The 21,457-nt window shown below is 38.1% G+C and overlaps 2 protein-coding genes and 1 non-coding gene across 5 annotated transcripts in view; 2 read left to right on the plus strand and 1 right to left on the minus strand.

The window, feature by feature from the left end:
* The window catches only part of pwn (pawn), a 59,410-nt gene extending 46,817 nt beyond the window's left edge, over positions 1-12,593 (minus strand). For both annotated transcript variants that reach the window (XM_034982633.2, XM_069507866.1), the window contains exons 1-2: positions 12,296-12,593; positions 2,442-2,627 (exon numbers count right to left, since the gene is read on the minus strand). In XM_034982633.2, coding sequence (XP_034838524.1) covers positions 2,442-2,511 — 70 coding nt within the window. In that variant the 5' untranslated portion in view covers positions 2,512-2,627; positions 12,296-12,593. The remainder of the gene's footprint in view (positions 1-2,441; positions 2,628-12,295) is intronic.
* A 482-nt stretch (positions 12,594-13,075) lies between these two features.
* TRNAP-CGG (transfer RNA proline (anticodon CGG)) lies at positions 13,076-13,147 on the plus strand. Its single transcript has one exon. It is a non-coding gene; the product is annotated as a tRNA-Pro (tRNA).
* A 1,825-nt stretch (positions 13,148-14,972) lies between these two features.
* The window catches only part of Cdk4 (Cyclin-dependent kinase 4), a 201,515-nt gene continuing 195,030 nt past the window's right edge, over positions 14,973-21,457 (plus strand). The window contains exons 1-7 of one of the 2 annotated variants that reach the window (XR_011238299.1): positions 14,973-15,268; positions 16,222-16,390; positions 16,876-17,017; positions 17,317-17,484; positions 18,027-18,187; positions 18,585-18,720; positions 18,907-19,104. Coding sequence is in view for 1 of the 2 variants with exons in the window: in XM_034982631.2 (XP_034838522.1) it covers positions 15,148-15,268; positions 16,222-16,390; positions 16,876-17,017; positions 17,317-17,484; positions 18,027-18,187; positions 18,585-18,720; positions 18,907-18,993 (984 nt within the window). In the remaining variant the exon portion in view is untranslated. Of the gene's footprint in view, positions 15,269-16,221; positions 16,391-16,875; positions 17,018-17,316; positions 17,485-18,026; positions 18,188-18,584; positions 18,721-18,906; positions 21,305-21,457 lie in introns of those variants that run through there. The other variant, XM_034982631.2, reaches the window with a different exon arrangement.

Here is a 21,457-nt window from a genome sequence, read left to right on the forward strand (position 1 = left end):
GTACCTATATCATGGACTTCCGCAAAGTAACGCCTGCTTCTATACAGCATTTCCCAGCGTTAAAAAAATATTTTTGACCCCAAAAAATATTATTATGGAACTATATCAACTCTTGTATACATAATTTATATTCAGTAATAAATTAAATTATTTTTAAATTTTTAGTGTTTGTGTATCGAAGTCGGTTTTTATTTTTTTTGTAAAAAAAATTTATTTCACAATTTTTAGTGGCCCCATGGTATTAAAATATGCTATGACTGGTTAAAAATCTACTGTTTACTAAGCTATTACACTGATCGCGAGCAATTTACTCTTATCCGTTGAGGAGTTCCATTATCTATCTTCGAAGATGTTCATCAGATCTTCTCCAAATTTAAATGCGACCAACTTTGAAGTACACCCTTTCAAACAAAAAAGAATTTTCAAAATCGGTCCAGGCGTCTTCGAGTAATCGGGGAACATACATAAAAAATAAAAACAAAAATAAAAAATAAAAAAAAGATTCCGACGAATTGAGAACCCCCTCCTTTTTTTGAAGTCGGTTAAAAAAAAGTTATCTAAAGCTGATGCTGGGTAGATAGCTGTCTGCATCACACACGTCTGTTCGTATAATAACTCTTGAGTCATCGAGTCATTGCCCTAGTTGCTCGCGCGGCGAGAATGTGGCTTTCTTGTGATTTCCTTTATTGGATATGCTTTTTTTTTTTTGTTACGTTACATTTTACTTTAACGTAAGATTCGAGTAATCACTACCCATATTATAAATGCGAAAGTGTTATTTGCTTGTTGGTTTGTTGGTTTGTCCTTCAATCACGTCGCAACGGAGCAACGGATTGACGTTTTTTCATATGGGTATATATACAGTTTAAGACCTGGAGACTGACATAGGCTATTTTGAGGGTTCCGTACCTCAAAAGGAAAACGGAACCCTTATAGGATCACTATGTTGTCTGTCTGTCTGTCTGTCAAGAAACCTACAGGGTACTTCCCGTTGACCTAGAATCATGAAAGGCAGGTAGGTAGATCTTATAGCTGACATTTGGGGAAAAATCTGAAAACCGTGAATTTAAGGTTAGATCACACAAAAAAAATTAAATTGTGGTCATGAACTAATGATTAGTATTTTCAACTTTGGAAGTGAGTGACTATATCAAGTGGGGTATCATATGAAAGGTCTTCACTTGTACATTCTAAAACTGATTTTTATTTATTTTTATGCATCATAGTTTTTGAATTATCGTGCAAAATGTCGAAAAAATACGACTGTAGTACGGAACCCTCAATGCGCGAGCCTGACTCGCACTTGGCCGGTTTTTTATAAATTATACCGGGAAATCAAAGACTACCCACGGGATTTTTAACCAAATCGTAATTTTAAAAACGGCCAAGTGCGAGTCGGACTCGCACACTTAGGGCTCCGTACCATCGTATAAGAAATAACACTTTTAATTTTAATGGCAACCATCTTGAAATTTTTATTGTTTGCGCTGCAATAGACAAAAAAGAAAATATACATTTTATAATCAACTCTCTAACTATTACGGTTCACGAGATACAACCGTGCCGTGTAGGATTTTCGTCCCATCGGGCTATGAGAGTGAGGGAATAGAGAGTGCATCTGTGTTTGCGCATCACTTGTGCACTGTAATATCTCCCGCGCAGACTCTTTGGAGACTCAGGCTGAGCTCTATAGAGCGCACTTTGACTTTGCTCAGACTAAGATTGAGTTAAAACGAGACAGATTTATGTGAGACATATGTCTTAAGTCTAAGCTAAAGCTAAAGCCAAGACTGCTGCCAAAAAACTTGGTATTCTCAACAAAGTCAAGCAGTACTTCACGTCGCACCAACTGGTAACCTTATATCAGGCCCAGGTCCGGTCGTGCATGGAGTACTGCAGTCATCTCTTCGATGGCTCTGCTAAATACCAACTAGCCGCTTTAGATGTCGTTGATCGTCGAGCCAGGAGACTTATAGGCGAAGATTCACCACTTTTGGGGAAGCTTCAAAGTCTTGATCACCGCCGAAAAGTTGCCGGCCTCAAAAATATTTCGGAGAGTATGCTCAGGAGCTGTTCGATCTTGTCCCTCCCTCACCTTTCTACCACCGTACCGCAAGACACCGGGCGAGTTTTCACCCCTATGTCGTCAACATTCCCTCTTCGCGTACGAAACACTTTGCGTCATCGTTCCTTATACGCATGGCTAGGGTCTGGAATACTCTTCCTAGATCAGTGTTTCCTGTCAATTATAATCCGGGTATCTTTAAAACAAGAGTGAATAGGCACCTTCTAGGCAAACGCGTCCCATCTTAGGCCATATCATCACTTTCCATCAGGTGTGATCGTGGTCAAGCGTGCGCCTATAATTAATTTTAACGAATAAAAAAAAAAAAAAAAAAGCTAAGTCAGAGTGCGCTCTATAGAATGAAACCACAGCTTACCATAGACAATGTGCACGCATATGGTGAGCAGCACAGCACGGCAGCCCGTCCGCCATCTTCCCCGCGCCATCTTGGTTCTGTCGTGACGTCACTGCGGCTACATCACGCAACGTCACGTTATCACTTTTTGTTCCACTTTACTATTGATTGGTTTGTGCCTGCACCATCACATTTGTAGAGGAAAATCTGTAACAAAAAGAAAGTTGTTTTTCATTTTTATGGCTCCGTACCTCAAAACGATAAAAAGAACCCTTATAGGATCACTTCGTTGTCTGTCGTGTCTGTCAAGAAAACCTATGGGGTACACAGGCCCCTTTTTCTCACTGGGCCCACGATCGACAGGGGCCTACTAGACCCAAACTATTACCGACCGAACGATATTTTATTACCGAAAAACATATTTATTTCGATACAATCAAAGCTCAAAAAGGTCCTCTCAAACAAAGGACCATCATCATCATCATCATCGTGTGCCTTCTTCGAAACGAAGTTTGGAGGTCATCATGCGAAAAGCTTCTCTGAAAGGACCATAGAGATTGTTAACTAGTCAAGACTGACTTATATTCGATCCTTCTTGTTTTGAACCCCCGACCCAAAAAGATTAGGCCCCATAATTCTAATGTGCCCATAGGTTAAAGTCGGCGCTAAGGGTATATCCCATTCATCTGGGATCATGAAATTACTCTACTCCGTGGCCTAAACCCATCTCATTCTGAAAAGAGAATCGTGCTAAATCAACGATGATGATGATGGACGAAGTCGCGGGTAACAGCTAGTGATTCTATAACACTTACACAACAATTGGGGCTACATTATCATGTATATATATATATATGTATGTATAAGTTCGCCAGGTGACCTCAAAAACTATAATGGTAGAGACGCCATGTTGAATAATAAACACGTATTACGGTATCGACGCATTCCGCGCGACAACCTATGTATGGACATCGGCTGCTATCGGTCTATATATATCGGATAAATATATATATTATATAAAACCGGCCAAGTGCGTGGCGGGCCACGCGCAGTGTAGGGTTCCGTAGAACTCCTTAACCTGTGAACCCTACTTAGCCGTGATAGTTTTACTTTAAAATTAATTATATATATTGCTGCTGTGAATTTTTTCACGTTCCAATATACTACCATTTGGCTGATAGAGGGGGGGGGGGGATTTTTTACTCGAATAAAAATTAGCACTTTAAAACATCATATTTTACAAACGGATCTAGAAATCGAAAAATGGTGGTCCCACACCCACAGTATTTTTAAAAGACCTATTCAACGATACCCCACACTATGGGGTAGACGAGGAAAAAAAAATCATCCCCACTTTACATGTAGGGGGAGCTACCCAAAAAAAATATTTATCACAATTTTATTTCACCACTTTGTCGGCGGGATTAATATTTATACCCATACCAAATTACAGATTTCTAGCACTAATAATTATATTATATTCTGTGCTAATAGTCTCTGAGATTAACCGAGGACGGACGGACTCGACGGACGGACAGACGGACGGACATGGTGAAACTATAAGGGTTCCTTGTTTGCTACGGAACCCTAAAAAGGAAAAGGTGACTGATTGACTGACTGATCAAACTACTGGACGGATCAGGCTGAAATTTGGCATGTAGATAGTATTATGACGTAGGCATCCGCTAAGAAATGATTTTTGAAAATTCTACCCCTAAGGGGGTGTAATAGGGGTTTGAAATTTGTGTAGTCTAATGTATGTGTGCATGTGTAATGTTCTTTTCATTCTGAGAGGAGAATATCCATGGTCATAGCCGTTCTCAGTAGTGAGCCGGAATCATGATAGTATCCTACCAACCAGAAAAAATATCTGTTCAAAGTTCAAAACAATCATAGACTTACAGCCGTACTCAGAGTCGCTTAATCGCTACTTAAGTTTAGTTAAAACGAGACAGAGCTCTATATCTCTCACATAAATCTGTCTCGTTTTAACTCAATCTTATAACGATTAGAGACTCTGAGTGCGGCTGTTAGTTAAGCATTGAAATAGCGGTGATTTGATCAAACGCTTGGATCCAATACGCAAATGTTTGTTGTCCTAGAATGCGTGACCTAGATGCCTGGGAAGGACATTCTAGACATGCTAATTTGAGCTGGTTTATAACCTGAGTGGTTATAGTACTAAAACCTAGATTAAATGACTAACTGATGCTGGCGACTTCGTCCTCGTGGATAGTCTGATGGGGCGACAATCCGACACGTCCGGAGACAGATCAGCGACGGCTTTACAACAATGTTGGGAGGCTTCGGCCGTGGCTAGTTACCACCCTACCGGCAAAACTGTGCCGTCAAGCGTTTATAACCGATTTCAAAAAAGAGGAGGTTCTGTATTCGTCGGAATCATTTTTTTATTATTTTTATTTTTTACTAGATGATGCCCGCGACTTCGTTTGCGTGGATTAGGTTTTTGAAAAATCGCGTGGGAACTCTTTGAATATCCGGGATAAAAGTAGCCTATGTCCTCCCTGGGATGTAAGCTTACACTGTACCAAATTTCATCAAAATCGGTTAAACTGTTGGACCATGATAAGATAACAGACAGACAGACAGACACACTTTTACATATATAATATTAGTATGGATGTATGTATAACGTTTACTCAAAGACGCCTGGACCGATTTTGAAAATTCTTTTTTTATTTGAAAGAGTATACTTCCAAGGTTTCAAGCCGATTAAAAAAAACTGGCCAAGTGCGAGTCAGGCTCGCGCACCGAGGGTTCCGTAGTACAGTCGTATTTTTTCGACATTTTGAACGATAAATCAAAAGCTATGATGCATAAAAATCTGTTTTAGAATCCACAGGTGAAGCCCTTTCATATGATTCCCCTACTTGATATTATAGTTATCTTACTTTGATAATTGAAAATACTAATTATTAATTCATGACCACAATTTTTTTTTGTGTGATGTGACCACAAATTAACATGTTTCTGATTTTTCTCCTAAAGCCAGCTATAAGACCCACCTAGGTACCTACCAAATTTCATGATTCTAGCTCAACAAGAAGTACCCGGTAGGTTTCTTGACAGACAGACGGAAAGACAGACAGACAACAAAGTGATCCTATAAGGGTTCCGTTTTTCCTTTTAAGGTACGGAACCCTAAAAATAGTTATACAGATATTATACTTACTTATCATTCATCTGTGCTAGTGACAGTAGCCGAACATAAAGACAAACGCACACGCCACAATGGTATGCGCGCCTAGCGTACATTATTTATGAGCTACTCGAATGGTAGATACAAGTGGGTCACACTCCACCTGCTATACCGTTACTGAATGCCTTCTTGTTTATCGTGTTTACGTTTTTGGACTCTTTTAATCTAAATATATAAAAGAAAAAGGTGACTGACTGAATGACTGATCTGTCAACGCACAGCTCAAACAAAAAACAAAAAAAAACTACTGGACGGATCTTTAAAAAAAAACTGTAAAAACTTAAAAAAAAAACTTTAAAAAAAAACTCTAAAAAGTCCTATGTCCTTCCCCGGGATGCAAGCTATCTCTGTACCAAATTTCGTCAGAATCGGTTAAACGGTTGAGCCGCGAAAAGCTAGCAGACAGACAGACACACTTTCGCAATTTTGCTTTTTAAAATTTATAATTTTAACAATTTTTGTAAGTATGTTTATGTTAGTTTGTACTCGTAGTTTAATTAGTGTAATTGGCTTTATGGCCGTTCTAATTAAATAATAAATAAATAATAATAAATAAATAATAAATAATATTAGTATGGAATTTATTAATATTAGTATGGATAGTATGGATTTGGAGAACGGACGGGCGGATCATATCTACTACACATATATATATAGGATGTGTCGAATAACTAACGGTGTGACAGGTAAGGCGTAACACATTACTTTCTTTGGCGTAAGCCTACGGAATTATTTCTTTCTAGTCTTAACTGTAATGTATGTTTAGTTAGTTAAGCACTTTGTAGTCAACTATAGTTTTAACTGACATACCTAACCACCATAGACTTAATATCTATCTATACTTATAATAAAACTGTAAGTGGACAATTTCTGCACATCCATACTAATATTATAAATGCGAAAGTGTGTGTGTGTGTCTGTCTGTCTGCTAGCCTTTCACGGTCCATCCATTCAACCGATTTTGATGAAATTTGGTACAGAGATAGCTTGCATCCCGGGGAAGGACATAGGCTACTTTTATCCCGGGAAGTCAAAGAGTTCCCATGGGATTTTTAAAAACCTAAATCCACGCGGACGAAGTCGCGGGCATCATCTAGTTGAATATATTTTGAAAATTTTAATCGGAGGAAACAAATTGTTATCGACATAGACCCCAAAACATTTTTTTTTTTTGGAATTTTTGACTGTCTGTTGGTCTGTCAAGAAATGTAGAGGGTACTTCCCGTTAACCTAGAATCATGAAATTCGGCAGGTAGGTAGGTCTTATAACAGACATAAGGGGAAAAATCTGAAAACTGTGAATTTGTGTTTACATCCTGAAAAGTCTAATCATCCAAGTGGGGTATCATATAAAAGGCCTTTACTGGTAGGTAGGTACATTCTAAAACAGATTTTTATTTATTTTTATGCATAATAGTTTTTGATTCATCGTGCAAAATGTCGAAAAAATATGTCGTAAAAATATGACTGTAATAATTTAAAGGCCGGCAACGCATCGGCAGTTCCTCTGGTGCTGCAAATGTTCATGGGCAGCGGTATAATCACTTAACAGCAGGTGACCCCTCCTGCTCGTTTGCTCGTGACTTATTCAATGCCTGATTACGAAGTATTGTGCAACTACCGAACGCCCTGGTTATCTACTTGCAAACCCTCATTACGTTTCCCAAATCCGTGATCCTAATGAAGTAATCATTATTATTATGAAAAGTAACACGTCGACCGACTTTTAGCATCACGATGAGTCAAAGGCGGACGTTGCATTGTGACAGATGTTACGCAAGATGGCGGTGCAACTTTGTTGTGACGTCATGAGGGGATTTTACCAGGTTATGCGACGAGGATAGGCACTATGTGCTGTGGGAGTGTCCCCTTTATGAGGACTTGCGGGTGACGATGTTAGATGGGATCGTACGCGGGGAAGCGGAGCCGGTCTTCTACATGGAACTCGTCTCATCGGCGGAGGACAACTGGCTACGGGAATTCGCGCACCTTTGGCATAAGAGGCGAAGCAACTCGGAGCGTACAGGTGCCAGGCCGGCACCATGGAGGAGCAGCAGCGAGGATTTCAGCTATGCTAGTGATGTCTAGCCCCCAAGAGAGTGAGCATAAGAGATAAAGAGATATAAAATAATTTGTAGGGAGTCAAGAAAGGCGCCCCGGGAAAACGCCAAGAGCAAGTACCGAACGGGCGCCCTCCCGCGATTCGGCTCATATAACCGAGAGGATGGTGGGGCCATGGGAGGTGGAGGGTTGTTCCAGTAATGATGCTTTCGGGGTAGAGAGTGGCTGGAGTGGGACTCGACTGACGACCCTGGGAAGACGGTAGTTTGTGTGTAATCATCATCATCACCAACATATCGCTCACTACTGATGCGTGGCTCTTCTCATGATGAGAAAGGTTTGGCCATACGACTGAGTTAGAATCACGATGAGTCAAAGGCGGACGTTGCATTGTGACAGATGTTACGCAAGATGGCGGTGCAACTTTGTTGTGACGTCATGAAGGGGTTTTTTCGAGGTTATGTCACGTCTGTCTGTATGTCTGTTAAGAAACCTACAGGGAAATTCCATGGCAGGAAGGTAGGTCTTATAGCAGACATGAGGAAATATATAAAACCGGGAATTTGTGGTTACATCACAAGAAAAAAAAATTAAAATGTGTTCATGAACAAATATTGCTATTTTCAACTTTCAAAGTAAGATTACTTTTACTATACCAAGTGGGGTATCATATGAAAGTACTTCACCTGTGCATTCTAAAACAGATTTTCATTTATTTTATGCATCATCGTTTTTGAATTATCGTGCAAAATGTCGAAAAAATACGAGTGTGGTACGGAACCCTCGTTGCGCGAGCCTGACTCGCACTTGGCCGGTTTTTTTGAGTTATGGAACCCTAAAAAACCGTTTTAAACATGCTTTTGATGCTGAATAATTAATTACACAGATTGTTTTGTTCCTCTGTAAAAAAACGCAAGGCAACATAAAAAGCAGGATTGAAAAAACTGTTTTTTTAACCATTCACCTAGGTTTATATCTAATACAGGCAATATGGGTTTTATTATGTAGATGTTACGTAAAAATAGATAGAGTTGAATGAGTGGGCTATGCGCTATGCCTAGACTTTCCCTCCGCTACAAGTTTTACTTTTCAAGCCTCTTGAGCACTTTGCGAAGTTTCGAAGCGAAAGCTGCAACAAATTCGCGCTAAATAGTCAAAAATCTAAATAGAGTCTTCTAAAAAAGCTGTCTGAATGACTGATCTATCAATGCACAGCTCAAACTACTGGAACTGGACGGATCGGACTGAAAGGCATGCAAATAGTAATAACGTAGACATCAGCTAAGAAAGGATTTTGGAAAATTCAACCACTAGGGCGGTAAAATAGGGGTTTGAAAGGAAACGCCCAATCCTCAAAGGGTTTTTGGCCAAAGTACATCCATTAACGAAATTAATTAAAGGCATTAGGACTGAGACCACAGATACAGAAACAATCACTATTTTGGACATAGAACTCGGAGGAACTTTTATAAACCTTTTTGTAAGTCGATGTTTTCTCAGTATAAGAATTATTGAAATACCTACATTGCCAAAATTGTCATTCGGGCGGAATTAGTTGTTAGTTATGCTGTAGTGTTACGCACAAACCGTTACGAGCAATATTTCACTCATTAATTAAGTTTTTTAGGGTTCAGTCCCTCAAAAGGAAAAACGGAGCCCTTATAGGATCACTTTGTTGTCTGTCTGTCTGTCAAGAAACCTACGGGGTACTTCCCGTTGACCTAGAATCATGAAAGGCAGGTAGGTAGATGTTATAGCTAACATTTGGGGAAAAATCTGAAAACCGTGAATTTAGGGTTAGATCACACAAAAAAAAATTAAATTGTGGTCATGAACTAATAATTAGTATTTTCAACTTTCGAAGTGAGTGACTATATCAAGTGGGGTATCATATGAAAGGTCTTCACCTGTACATTCTAAAACAGATTTTTATTTATTTTTATGCATCATAGTTTTTGAATTATCGTGCAGAATGTCGAAAAATACGTTTGTAGTACGGAACCCTCAGTGCGCGAGCCTGACTCGCACTTGGCTGGTTTTTTTCTGTATTCATAACATTAATGAATGAACTTTGGACAAGAATGGGCGTTTCCCTTTGTGCAGTCGGAAGGCCGTTCCTACGGTTCATGAGATACCCCCGCTGACAGATAAACATACGGATGGACAAACAGCGGAGACTTAGTAATAGGGCCTCGTTGGCAGCCTTCGGGTACGGAACCCTAATAACAAAGAATGAGCGGCCATTCCGAAACACCATGCTTTTCCCATAACCCATTAGCCGTGCCGTAAGCTAAGCGACCGGTTCTCGACGATTTGGGTTACTAGCACCACCTGACTTTATATTAACATTCTTTTTACCTATACCTACATAACTATAGGCATGGTACCTTTTTTAGGGTTCCGTACCTCAAAAGGAAAAAAGGAACCCTTATAGGATCACTTCGTTGTCTGTCTGTCAAGAAATTTATAGGGTAAGTAGGTACCTACTTCCCGCTGACGATTTTCGTAATACTTTTTAAAAATTAATTATAGGCGCACGCTTGACCACGATCACACCTGATGGGAAGTGATGGAAGATCTAGGAAGAGTATTTCAGACCCTAGCCATGCGTTAAGGAACGATGACTTTTTTTTAGGGTTCCGTATGTAAAAACAACGTAGCCAGGTTCCTCGATGAAATGATAGACATACATAGCCCGTTTAGTAAAACTTTTATTTCTCTCGAGCACTATTAATTATTTACCGTGACTTTATTTCGTTTACTTGTTTAGCAAGTATTGATTATTCACTTTATTAGGTAATTCGTAAATTTACGGTCGTGGACCGATATTAAAAATGCGTCAATACTGACAGCGCAAGACTGGGCGTTAATCCCGCTAAAAGATCTTATTTATAGACGTTATGATTTTAGTATCATGACTTGTTAAAATGTTTATACTCAATTTATTCAAATCAAGACTTATATATTTTTTTTTATTTAAATTTAAGTCAAATGAAGACTTTGTATTTTCTTTATTTTAGTCAAATAGCCTCAAATATTAATTTATGAAATAAAAGGCTAACACGTACCTCAAAAGGAAAAACGGAACCCCTATAGGATCACTTTGTTGTCTGTCTGTCTGTCTGTCTGTGAAGAAACCTACAGGGTACTTCCCGTTGACCTAGAATCATGAAATTTGGCAGGTAGGTAGATATTACAGCTGACATTTGGGAAAAAATCTGAAAACCGTGAATTTAGGGTTAGATCACACAAAAAAAATTAAATTGTGGTCATGAACTAATAATTAGTATTTTCAACTTTCGAAGTGAGTGACTATATCAAGTGGGGTATCATATGAAAGGTCTTCACTTGTACATTCTAAAACAGATTTTTATTATTTTTAATGCATCATAGTTTTTGAATTATCATGCAAAATGTCGAAAAAAATACGACTGTAGTACGGAACCCTCAGACTCGCACTTGGCCGGTTTTTTTTTATTCAGAGTCAAGTTAACCCTTGACTGCAATCTCACCGAAGGGGTATGACAGTTTTTAATAAACGACCCTTTGGTTTCTAGACGGCATCGTACCGGAACGCTAAATCGCTTGGCGGCACGACTTTGCCGGTAGAGTGGTAACTAGCCACGGTCGAAACCTCCTACCAGACTTAATAGGAAACGGTAGGAACCATAAAAAGTTGCAAGCAATGAAAACTCTTAGGTACCTACTTTACTATAGATAGACTATGTTATTTACTAAACATTAAATAACAATTTTTTAGGGTTCTGTACTTGAAGGGTGCCAACTGGGTCCGGGACCCTATTACTAAGCCTCCACGTGGCCTCCGCTGTCCGTCCGTCCGGCCGTTTGTCTGTCTGTCTGTGTGCGGAATACCAACGTATCTCAAGAGTTGAAATTTTACATTTAAAATAAAATATAATAACAGTTCCACGGATACAGCGCTCTGACAGACAGACAGACAGACGGACAGCGGACCCTTAATAATAATAGGGTCCCGTTGGCACCTCCGGATACGGAACCCTAAAAAGTAGCAGGTAACTATTAGGTACCACTACCGACTAGGTAGGTAAGTATGTGATCTACTAAACATAAACTAACAGTTTTTTTATCAGTATCCACTCGCCGCTTTTCTTCACCTACTTTTAGATACAGACAGACTAGCGTGCGAAGTGCTACAATAATTAGGCTGAATCAACTCGACCGTTGCCGATTTAAAAAAGAAAAATGGGTAATTATGTTTAACGTTGTAATTTAGATACATTTTCAGCTTTCAGCGAATCTTTACATAAAAAATACCCAATGAGGGAAAGTTATGAATCATTGCGTTAGAAAATACCAAAAAAAAGAAAATGAGGTTTTTGCATTAATCGTATCAAAACCTAAAAAGTTTTTTGTTTAAAAACTGTTGTCAATTTAAGATGAACGTTGTTGATTAAAAGTAGTGGGTAGTTTTAAAAAGAATATTATAAAAATGACGTCTCCAACTTATCAATATGTAAACATTGGACTGATTAGGTTTAGCATAGGTATTTTATTACCGGTTTTTACATTAATTAATTCTAATAAAAAACTAATTTAAAATGTAGTTACTCACAGATTATCCCAAAAGATCAGCTGATTTCAAAAAGAAATATTTTGAATGTAGAAGGCAACGCACTATTTAGGTATCTTATACACGAAAACTTTCACCATACACACTTACACAGTTCCGGCTAAAATTCACTGTTGATACACTTTTATATCACTTAATAATAACTTAATTTCGTCTAAAAGAAGTTTTCCAATCAAGTTTTTTAATAACTAACACTCTTAATAATTAAAATAAAGTTGTTCAACTGATCAATTTCATGTGAAAAGCGGCCATCTTCCATTCAAACTAACGCGCGCATAGTTTCCCGAAACGTAACCAACTGACGCGGTATTTCGTTCGCTCATGTGTTAGAAAAGGAGATGAGATACATAACTGTTGGAAAAGAAAGTGATGGGTATAGGGTGTCATGTAGCGGTAACTTTTTTCCCTCTTTCGCGCCCAACTTTCTAAACAGCCAGAGGTGATTTCTGATTTAATATAAATACATTTTTGGAACTTTAATTTGCTTTTAATTGCCTTAGATGCGCATGTTATTTTAATGATAAATTTATTTTTGCATTTTGTGTTTCGTTTTTTTCAGGTAAATATAATTTAGGTATTTCAATAAACGATAAATTAATGCAGCATTAATGAAAATTAAACGATAAATATTAATTTTTATCAATATTATGTTTATTGATGTTATACTTATTTAATTTTTTTTTTAAATACATGTTTTTTACACTTAATATTTTACGTCATTACCTTACGAGATCAATGTATAAATTCACTCTGTCATAACGTGGCTCGTTGGTCTAGGGGTATGATTCTCGCTTCGGGTGCGAGAGGTCCCGGGTTCAAATCCCGGACGAGCCCAATGATACTCATTTTTTAAAAATTTTACTTTCCTTTTTCAATCCCAGGTTCTAAAATTACCGCATTCGTTTTTCCTCGAAATATTATATCTGCTTCCCATGAGATATATGGAGTCCAAAGTCCTAATAAGATTCTGTTTTTAATAATAAATTCACTTTTAATAATAAATTTTTCCAATAAATAAAAAATGTACAAATCTCGTAAGTCGTATCGTTCCCATTTTAGTTTGCTCAGAATCGGTTCATCAGAAAAATAAAGCTACTAATAACTTTAAGCGCCATCTATGATTGAATGTAGTAAATACTGTTTCTTTTTTTTTTTTTTTTTTTTTTTTTTTTTTTTTAATACAATAAAACTTAAAGCTAGCCTTATCTAATTACTATATAAATCATGACCGCGTGGAATTTTTAAAAGTACACTAGAACAAATTCTAAATTTAACTTTTGATGAGCACTCCTGGAACCAAGCAACTTTACCGGTCAAGTACGGTGGCATCGGCGTGAGGAAAATTTCCAGTGTAGCTCTTCCGGCTTTTCTGTCCTCTGTGCATAGTATAAAAGAGCTTAGCTCTCAAATTCTCAAATCCAATTCATCATTGACCTATGCCACAGAGGCCCTAGAGAGTTGGAAGGTCAGATGTCCCAATGTCGACATCCCGAAGGAACGTACTACACAAAAACTTTGGGATTTGCCATTGGTTCAACTGACACATACGAATTTGGTTCAAAATCTTACAAGTGACAGAGATCGTGCCAGGCTTCTAGCATTATCCGAAAAGGAATCTGGGTATTGGCTGCATGCCTTGCCATCAAAAAATCTCGGCACACTTTTAGATAACGAAAGTTTTCGTGTGGCTCTAGGTCTCAGATTGGGAACACCACTGTGCCATCAGCACAGATGTCCGTGTGGAAAAGAGGTTGATAAATTTGGAATCCACGGACTCTCTTGCCAAAGGAGCTCCGGTAGGCTGTTTAGGCATGGCTCTCTTAACGATACAATTAAAAGAGCTCTTGCCACCATAAATATTCCTGCGCTCATTGAGCCGGCAGGGATTAGTCGGGATGATGGCAAGAGACCTGATGGATTGACGCTGGTTCCCTGGGAACGGGGACGGGCGCTAATGTGGGACGCAACTTGCGTTGACACATTGGCCCCGTGTCATATCAGGAAGACAGCATCAAGACCGGGAGCCGCAGCAGAAACAGCTGAAAACGGCAAGCGGCGCAAGTATGCCTCTCTTATAGAGAGTTACATTTTTGTGCCGTTTGCCGTGGAGACCCTGGGGCCATGGAGTCTTAGTGCTAAAAATTTTTTACGAGACATTTCACCGCGATTAATAGCCTCAACTGGTGACAGAAGGGCTGGCTCATTTTTTGCGCAGCGGATCAGCCTAGCTGTCCAGCGCGGAAATGCAGCCAGTATTCTTGGCACCATTCCACGCGGTCATGATTTATATACTGTTTCTTCATAAAATGGAAAGATATCTGTAATATTATCTTATAATATTATCTTTAAATATTTTGACTTCTGCATCTCTTCAGTGGTTGTTTTTATATTGAATTTTGTTTTATATTATGAATAAAATAATTGAAATAAAAAATAAAACAAAAAAATGTTAACGCCATCTATTAACAACCTCACAAACTTCTTCCACATTTTCAAAGATGGCGCTAGTGGTAAACAATTATAACGATACTAAATTAAAACGTTGCTTTGGGGTACAGCAATACTTTAAACGAATAATAGATTTAATTTAGTTGTATTGCACACCAGGTGTTTATTTGGATCCAGCCCCCCCGCCAACCCGCACCCACCCGCACCCTTCTTATTATTATACAAAAAGTTTACGGCAAACTTTTAATGTAATTACTCAAGAAAGTTGTTTTATGTCAAAGAAAGGCTAAATAAAATGTGAAGTGTGCTTAAATTGAATAAATTACTAAGTAGTGCCTTTAAAAGTGCACTTTAGAACCAAATAAGTTTAGAATAGTGTTATAAAAATGTCGGCAACCAGTGGAACAAGTTCATCTCAGACCCCGCCTGTAATGGCTTCGATAAGCGATGTCTCTGCCTTATTTCAAACTGCAAAAAAGTATGAGGAACTCAACGTTATCGGGACAGGTACTGTTATGTAAAACTTTCCTTAGAGCACCTGTAAATAACCTATTTTATACCATGTGCCGGTTCGTAAGGCTTTCGGCGCTTGCGCATAAACATTGTCAACATTATCAATATTTTTTTATAATCACAGCCACAATAAAAATAAAAATTTAGTGACCGTATGAATTTTAAAAGAAAACAAAAGTTCGAATTCCAAAACCTTTTGTTTTCTCCTAATTTCAAAATATTAATGCACCCGGAATCAAGTTAATTGGTCCGTGACAGAGTGAGACAGAGCTCTACATATCTATCACAGATATTGCTGTCTCTATCACACATCTCACTTGCACTAGGATAGATAAAATCAGAGTCTGGTTTGATCCCAGATCCCATTCTATCAAAAAAGGGAGGAAGAGAGATGTATAGATGTAACCCGATAGAAAGAGAGGTGTTTGTTAATTTACGCGAGTTGGCTTACATCTAGGGGGCGAATGAAAATGAGTCTCCACTCAGAGTAATAATATTGGCCATAGTCCACTACACTGCCCAAGTGCAGATTAAAAGACCTTTGAGCACATTATATGTAGAGAACTCACACATGCAGGTTTCGTTACAATATTTTCCTTCACCGTTAAAGCAAGTGATAATTTATTGCTTAAAGCGAAACAAGATTGAACTTGTAATTTTATTTAATACTAGATGATGCCTGCGACTTTGTCTGCGTGGATTTAGTTTTTTAAAAATCCTGTAGGATCTTTGATTTTCCGGAATCAAAAGTAGCCTGTGTCCTTTCCCGGGATGCTAGCTATCTCCATACAAAATTTCATCAAAATTGGTTAAACGAATGAGCCGTGTAAAGCTAGCAGACAGACAAACAGACACAATGGTACTGATTCTGAGCACATCTAAATTTTAGAGTATTCGCATCCTCTTTGTAAGAAGAGGATGCGAATGTAATATGGATATGTTTTCAGGGGCCTACGGCACAGTATACAAGGCGCGGGACCTCCACAACGGGGGCCAGATAGTGGCTATGAAGAAAGTCAAGGTGGCCCTCACAGAAGACGGCATCCCGCTATCTACGCTCAGAGAAATAGCGCTGCTTAGACAACTAGAGGCGTACAGACATCCTAATATTGTTAGGTGTGTATTTAATATGTCAAATTCAAAATGCAAAAAAAAAATCTGTTTGAACAGGTCTACCAAGGATGTGCAGGCATAAATTTAAAATTTGTTTACTACACTTTTTTTTTACCTTATTATTTTTGTGTAAGGGTCTAAATTACCCCTTACTATATTATGTGACGGGTCAAAACTAAGTAGGTTTTCAATAGGGATCCGTTGTGAAGTTGCCGCGCTTTGTACGTCATTTAGACCCGTCACATAATTAATTTAGTAAAAGGTCATTTGACCCATATTGGAAACCGTCTTAGTTTCAGTGAGGGGTCATTTGATCCCTCCCTCACATAATATAGTAAGGGGTAATTTAGACCCTAACACAAAAATAGCAAAACAATATTAAAACATTACTACTTTAAGCGATGGTAGTTGGCCCCAGGTCAGATTGCAGTGGTAACTTGTATCTGTGTTTCAAAAAAGATAACTATGAATTTTTCTTATTATTACAGACTCCTGGACGTCTGCCACGGAGGTCAATCACTGGAGAGAGATCACCAGTTGGTGCTGTTCCTAGTGTTTGAGCATGTCGAGCAAGACCTGGATTCCTACTTGAAGAGGGCGCCAGGGCCACTCTCTGAGAATAGAATTAGAGTAAGTTTCATTTTTTTTAAGTTTACCTTTCGAGAATCGATCCCATAAATATTTTCACTGTGGTAAAATGACTCTCTAAAAGTTTCTTGGGGGCCAAAACCCATAAAGTTATTATGAAAACTAACATATAATATAGCGATTAGCTAAAAATCAAAGCCAAATCATTTATTAAAATTGTACATATAAAACTTTATTTTTTTAAATTAACAAAAAAAACAAACACTGATAAGGCAACAGTCAACTCCTATTTCTAGTTAAAATTGCTACATAGCACTGTACAATGTTTTTGTCTATTACAGAGTATGTCCTACGACATTCTCTCTGGTGTGGACTTTTTACACTCCCACCGGATCGTCCACCGCGATCTCAAGCCGCACAACCTGCTGGTGACGTCCACCGGCCGCGTCAAGTTGGCTGACTTCGGCCTCGCCAAGACCTACGACACCGAGATGAAACTCACCAGCGTGGTACGTTTTGTTATCCCCTTCTTACTTTCAGTGAGGGTCTAAATTATCCCGTACTTTTTTTGTGTTAGGGTATAAATGACCCCTTACTATATTATGTCAGTGGTCAAATGACCCCTCGCTGAAACTAAGATGGTTTTCAATGGGGGTCAAATGCCCTTACTAAATCATGTGAACCCCTATATGACCCTTTACTAATTTATGCGTGGGGTCAAAATAATCCCTTGCTAAATTATGTGAGGTGTCTAAATTACCCCCTAAGTGCAGAGAGAACATTTACACTCCCACTGGATTTTCCACCGTGACCTCAAGCCGCGTGAAGTTAGCTGACTTCGGCCTCGACACCGAGATGAAACTCACCAGTGTGGTACGTTTTGTGACCCTTTGGGGTGTTTATGACCCAAACTACTGAAAATCTCAGATTTTTAGGGCCCAATTACCCTATTTCCAAATTAACCATGTCCAATAACGGACATCCACAGATATCTATGTATGTTGTCATGTTGAGAATGGTGATAGAGTAAAATTGGTTTATATTGCTCCAGGTGGTAACCCTGTGGTATCGACCACCAGAAGTGTTACTGGGCTTGTCGTACAACACAGCTGTAGACGTGTGGTCGTGTGCGTGTGTGTTGGCGCAGCTACATACTCGCGCACCTCTACTGCAAGCCGATTGTGACTCCCAGCAACTGCACTGCATATTTAGGTGATGACCCTTGCTTTTTCCGTTATAGGGTGCAATTGACCCCTTACTAATTTTGAGTTAGACCACTTATTTTGACTGAGAGTCAAATTACCTCTTGCTAATTTTATAAGAATTAATAATAATAATTAGTCATTTTTGGTGAGGGGTCAAATGACCGCTTAATAATTTACTTTGGGGTGTCAATTGACCTCCCAAATGAAATTGGTGTAGAATAAGCACACTCGAGTGGTAACTCTGTGGTATCGACCACCAGAAGTGTTACTCGGGCTGTCATACAACACAGCCGTCGGCGTGTGGTCGTGTGCGTGTGTTGGCGCAGCTACGCACTGATGGTCATAAGACCGCCGTATCAAATGGTTACTATAACAATGAATCTAAACTGATGAAACTCCCACAGATTAATAGGCCGCCCGCCGAAGCACGAGTGGCCGGACAATGTGGCCATTGTAGCGGACAGTTTCCCGGACTACCCCCCACGGGATTTAGCGGACGTCTTGCCTAGAATACACCCACACGCCTTGGATATGATCAGAGTAAGTTGAGAATGATGAAAATCAACTGAAGTTTTTCCTGGTGTTGATTACGGAAATGAGATCCATTTTCAAATTAAAGATGACGGACATACATTTCTGTGTAAATTATGAATTCATAGCAAAGAAGTTTCACTTCTGCATGTTCGCAATGGTTGCAGATTCCAGAAATAATTGTTTTTTTTCCAGGGCATGCTAGTCTTCGACCCAGCGAAACGTCTCACCGCTTTGGACTGTCTCGAGCATCCGTACTTTACCGAAGAGCCGCTCACATAATATACACTATAATTTTACGTGAAGGGTCAAATTAACCTGTTTAATTTTACGTGAGGGGTCAAATTAACCTCTTTTCTTTTGCTTGAAGGGTCAAATTAACCCTTTGTACTTGTCAATTATTGCATTTTTTTGGTAACGTCTAACATCTTTGGATTGTGTTGAGCACCCATACTTTACTGGAGAGCCTCTCATATAATACACATCCTAAGTATTTTGCGTGGGGGGTCAAATTAAACCCTGTCCATTTTTGCATTTTTTTTTTTGTAGTAACGTCTAACAGCTTTGGACTGCTAACATCTTTAAATAAGAAACTCTTATTGCATTTAATAGTTCTATAATTTGAGGTCAAAACGATCCCATACTTTCGCTTGCGGAAGACCCCCGACTCTTATTTTCCATTAATTTTTATATTCTTTCAAGTGAAGTCAAATGACTAGATGAGGGGTCAAAGTTACCCCCTGTTAATTTAAATTGTAAAGGGGTTTTTTTAATATGAAAATCCAAGCGATTTGTAAGTTGTTGAATGGGAAAATTAATTGTCATAATAAAATTAAAAATTAAATCATAAAAAATGTAAAATAAAATATTTTTTTTTTGTCAAACGATTAAAAAATGTGTCCAAATTACATAAAGTAGTAAGTAGTTATGTTTTTTTTATATTTTCTTGATTATTTTAAAGTTTTGTCGGTTTTTCGATCATCTTAAGTAAAGCTAATCAACAGAAACAAAACTTTTGTTTTTTTTTGTTAAAATGCTCAATTCTGTAGAATGCATTTTTGTAGCAAAGTTTTTTTTTTGTTTTGTTAACTTTACCAGGCATCTCTTTTTTGTATTAACTATTAATTAGTATAGTGTTATTAAGGTTTTTTGCAATTTTGCCCACCTATCTATGTAATAAAGAAAATTAGTTTTTTTAATAAGTAAATTTTTGATAAGGGCTTTTCGCAGGACCGGAAAAAAAATCTATTTAAAGTCATTCTTAAAGTAGTTTTAATACTGCATTATAATATTTTTGGAGTGAATCTTCTTCTTTTTAGGGTTCCGTACCTCAAAAGGAAAAACGGAACCCTTATAGGATCACTTTGTTGTCTGTCTGTCTGTCAAGAAACCTACAGTAGGGCGATTGTCTAAAACCTGCATCAATCATTATTACAATCTCAATTGTTCTGATTGGCTGAATTTGTGCGATTCTTGTTGCAACAATGCATTGTGGCCAATAGTGAGCGAGCATTAACCAATCAGAGATGATTGCGATCCTGACATTGTAGCTGTCAAACAACCGCGGTAGGACCACTGGATACTTCCCGTTGACCTAGAATCATGAAATTTGGCAGGTAGGTAGGTCTTATAATAGACATTAGGGTAAAATAGTACGGAATTCTCGTTGCGCGAGGCTGATTCGCACTTGGCCGGTTTTTTTAAATAAGTTTCTTTTGCGTACCTACTGACATTTACGTACATACGTACCTACCTAGTGAAGTTATACTAAAAAACATGTAGCTTTTTTTTTAAGGAATAGGCAATTATATTAAAAAAACTTAAATCTAAATTAAAAGTAAAATAAAACAACATTAAATTAAATCTAAAACCTCATCGAGACCACCGCAGCGAGGCATTGTCACCAAGATGCTGGCAGCATTACCCCTTTGGATGGCCAAACTAATTATTTGACCAAGGTAAAAAAAAGTGACCGAGTTCGGAACCCTCGGTGCGCGAGTTTGACTCGCACTTGGCCGGTTTTTTTTCAATAAAAAAATTCAATATGCCGGCTGTTTGGTGCCCTCTAAAATGAAAAAAATTACTTTTTTATTCTTTGGAGAGCGCTCGTGTTTATTAAATTACGAATTTTATTTTATTTTTTTATTTTATTTTATTATAAAGGCACACAAAACAGGTTTCAGCTATAAATGGTCCAAATAAAAATAAAAAACAATAGATTAAGATCTAAGCGGTAACCCTAAATATGTGTACACAACAATTCTTAAATAAATATATGCACTAACTAACTGATAAGATACAATTTATAAAAACACAGAAAAAAGAAATACAAGAAAATTAACTATGAAAAATATACTTAAAGTGGAGAAGATGCAAAATGTTGATTAATATGTTTTTTAAATGTGTTTGTTCTTCTATTCTGTGAATAGCCCTTAATGAAAGTGATTAAGTAGTTTTGTATTTTTAAGCACACCGGTGTTCCTTGTTAAGTGATATCGTAAAAATAAAAAGTTACTTTAAAAAATCGTTAGGTTAAGTTTTTTTTTGTAATTTTTCGATCTTCGAAAATAAATACGTAACATTTTTTTCTAAATACTTTTTTATTTAAAGTTTAAACCCTACTTTTTGTACAGTGCGAGGTTCTTTTGGCGCGTGGCAAAAATCGGAACTAACGTTTCCGTCAAGTGTCCCCTTTGGTTGTGTTTTTTTTTTTATTATATGGCGCGCGGCTGCACCAAACGGGCGC

This window comes from Maniola hyperantus, chromosome 27, assembly GCF_902806685.2.
Source record: "Maniola hyperantus chromosome 27, iAphHyp1.2, whole genome shotgun sequence".
Classification (NCBI taxonomy): Eukaryota; Metazoa; Arthropoda; class Insecta; order Lepidoptera; family Nymphalidae; genus Maniola; species Maniola hyperantus.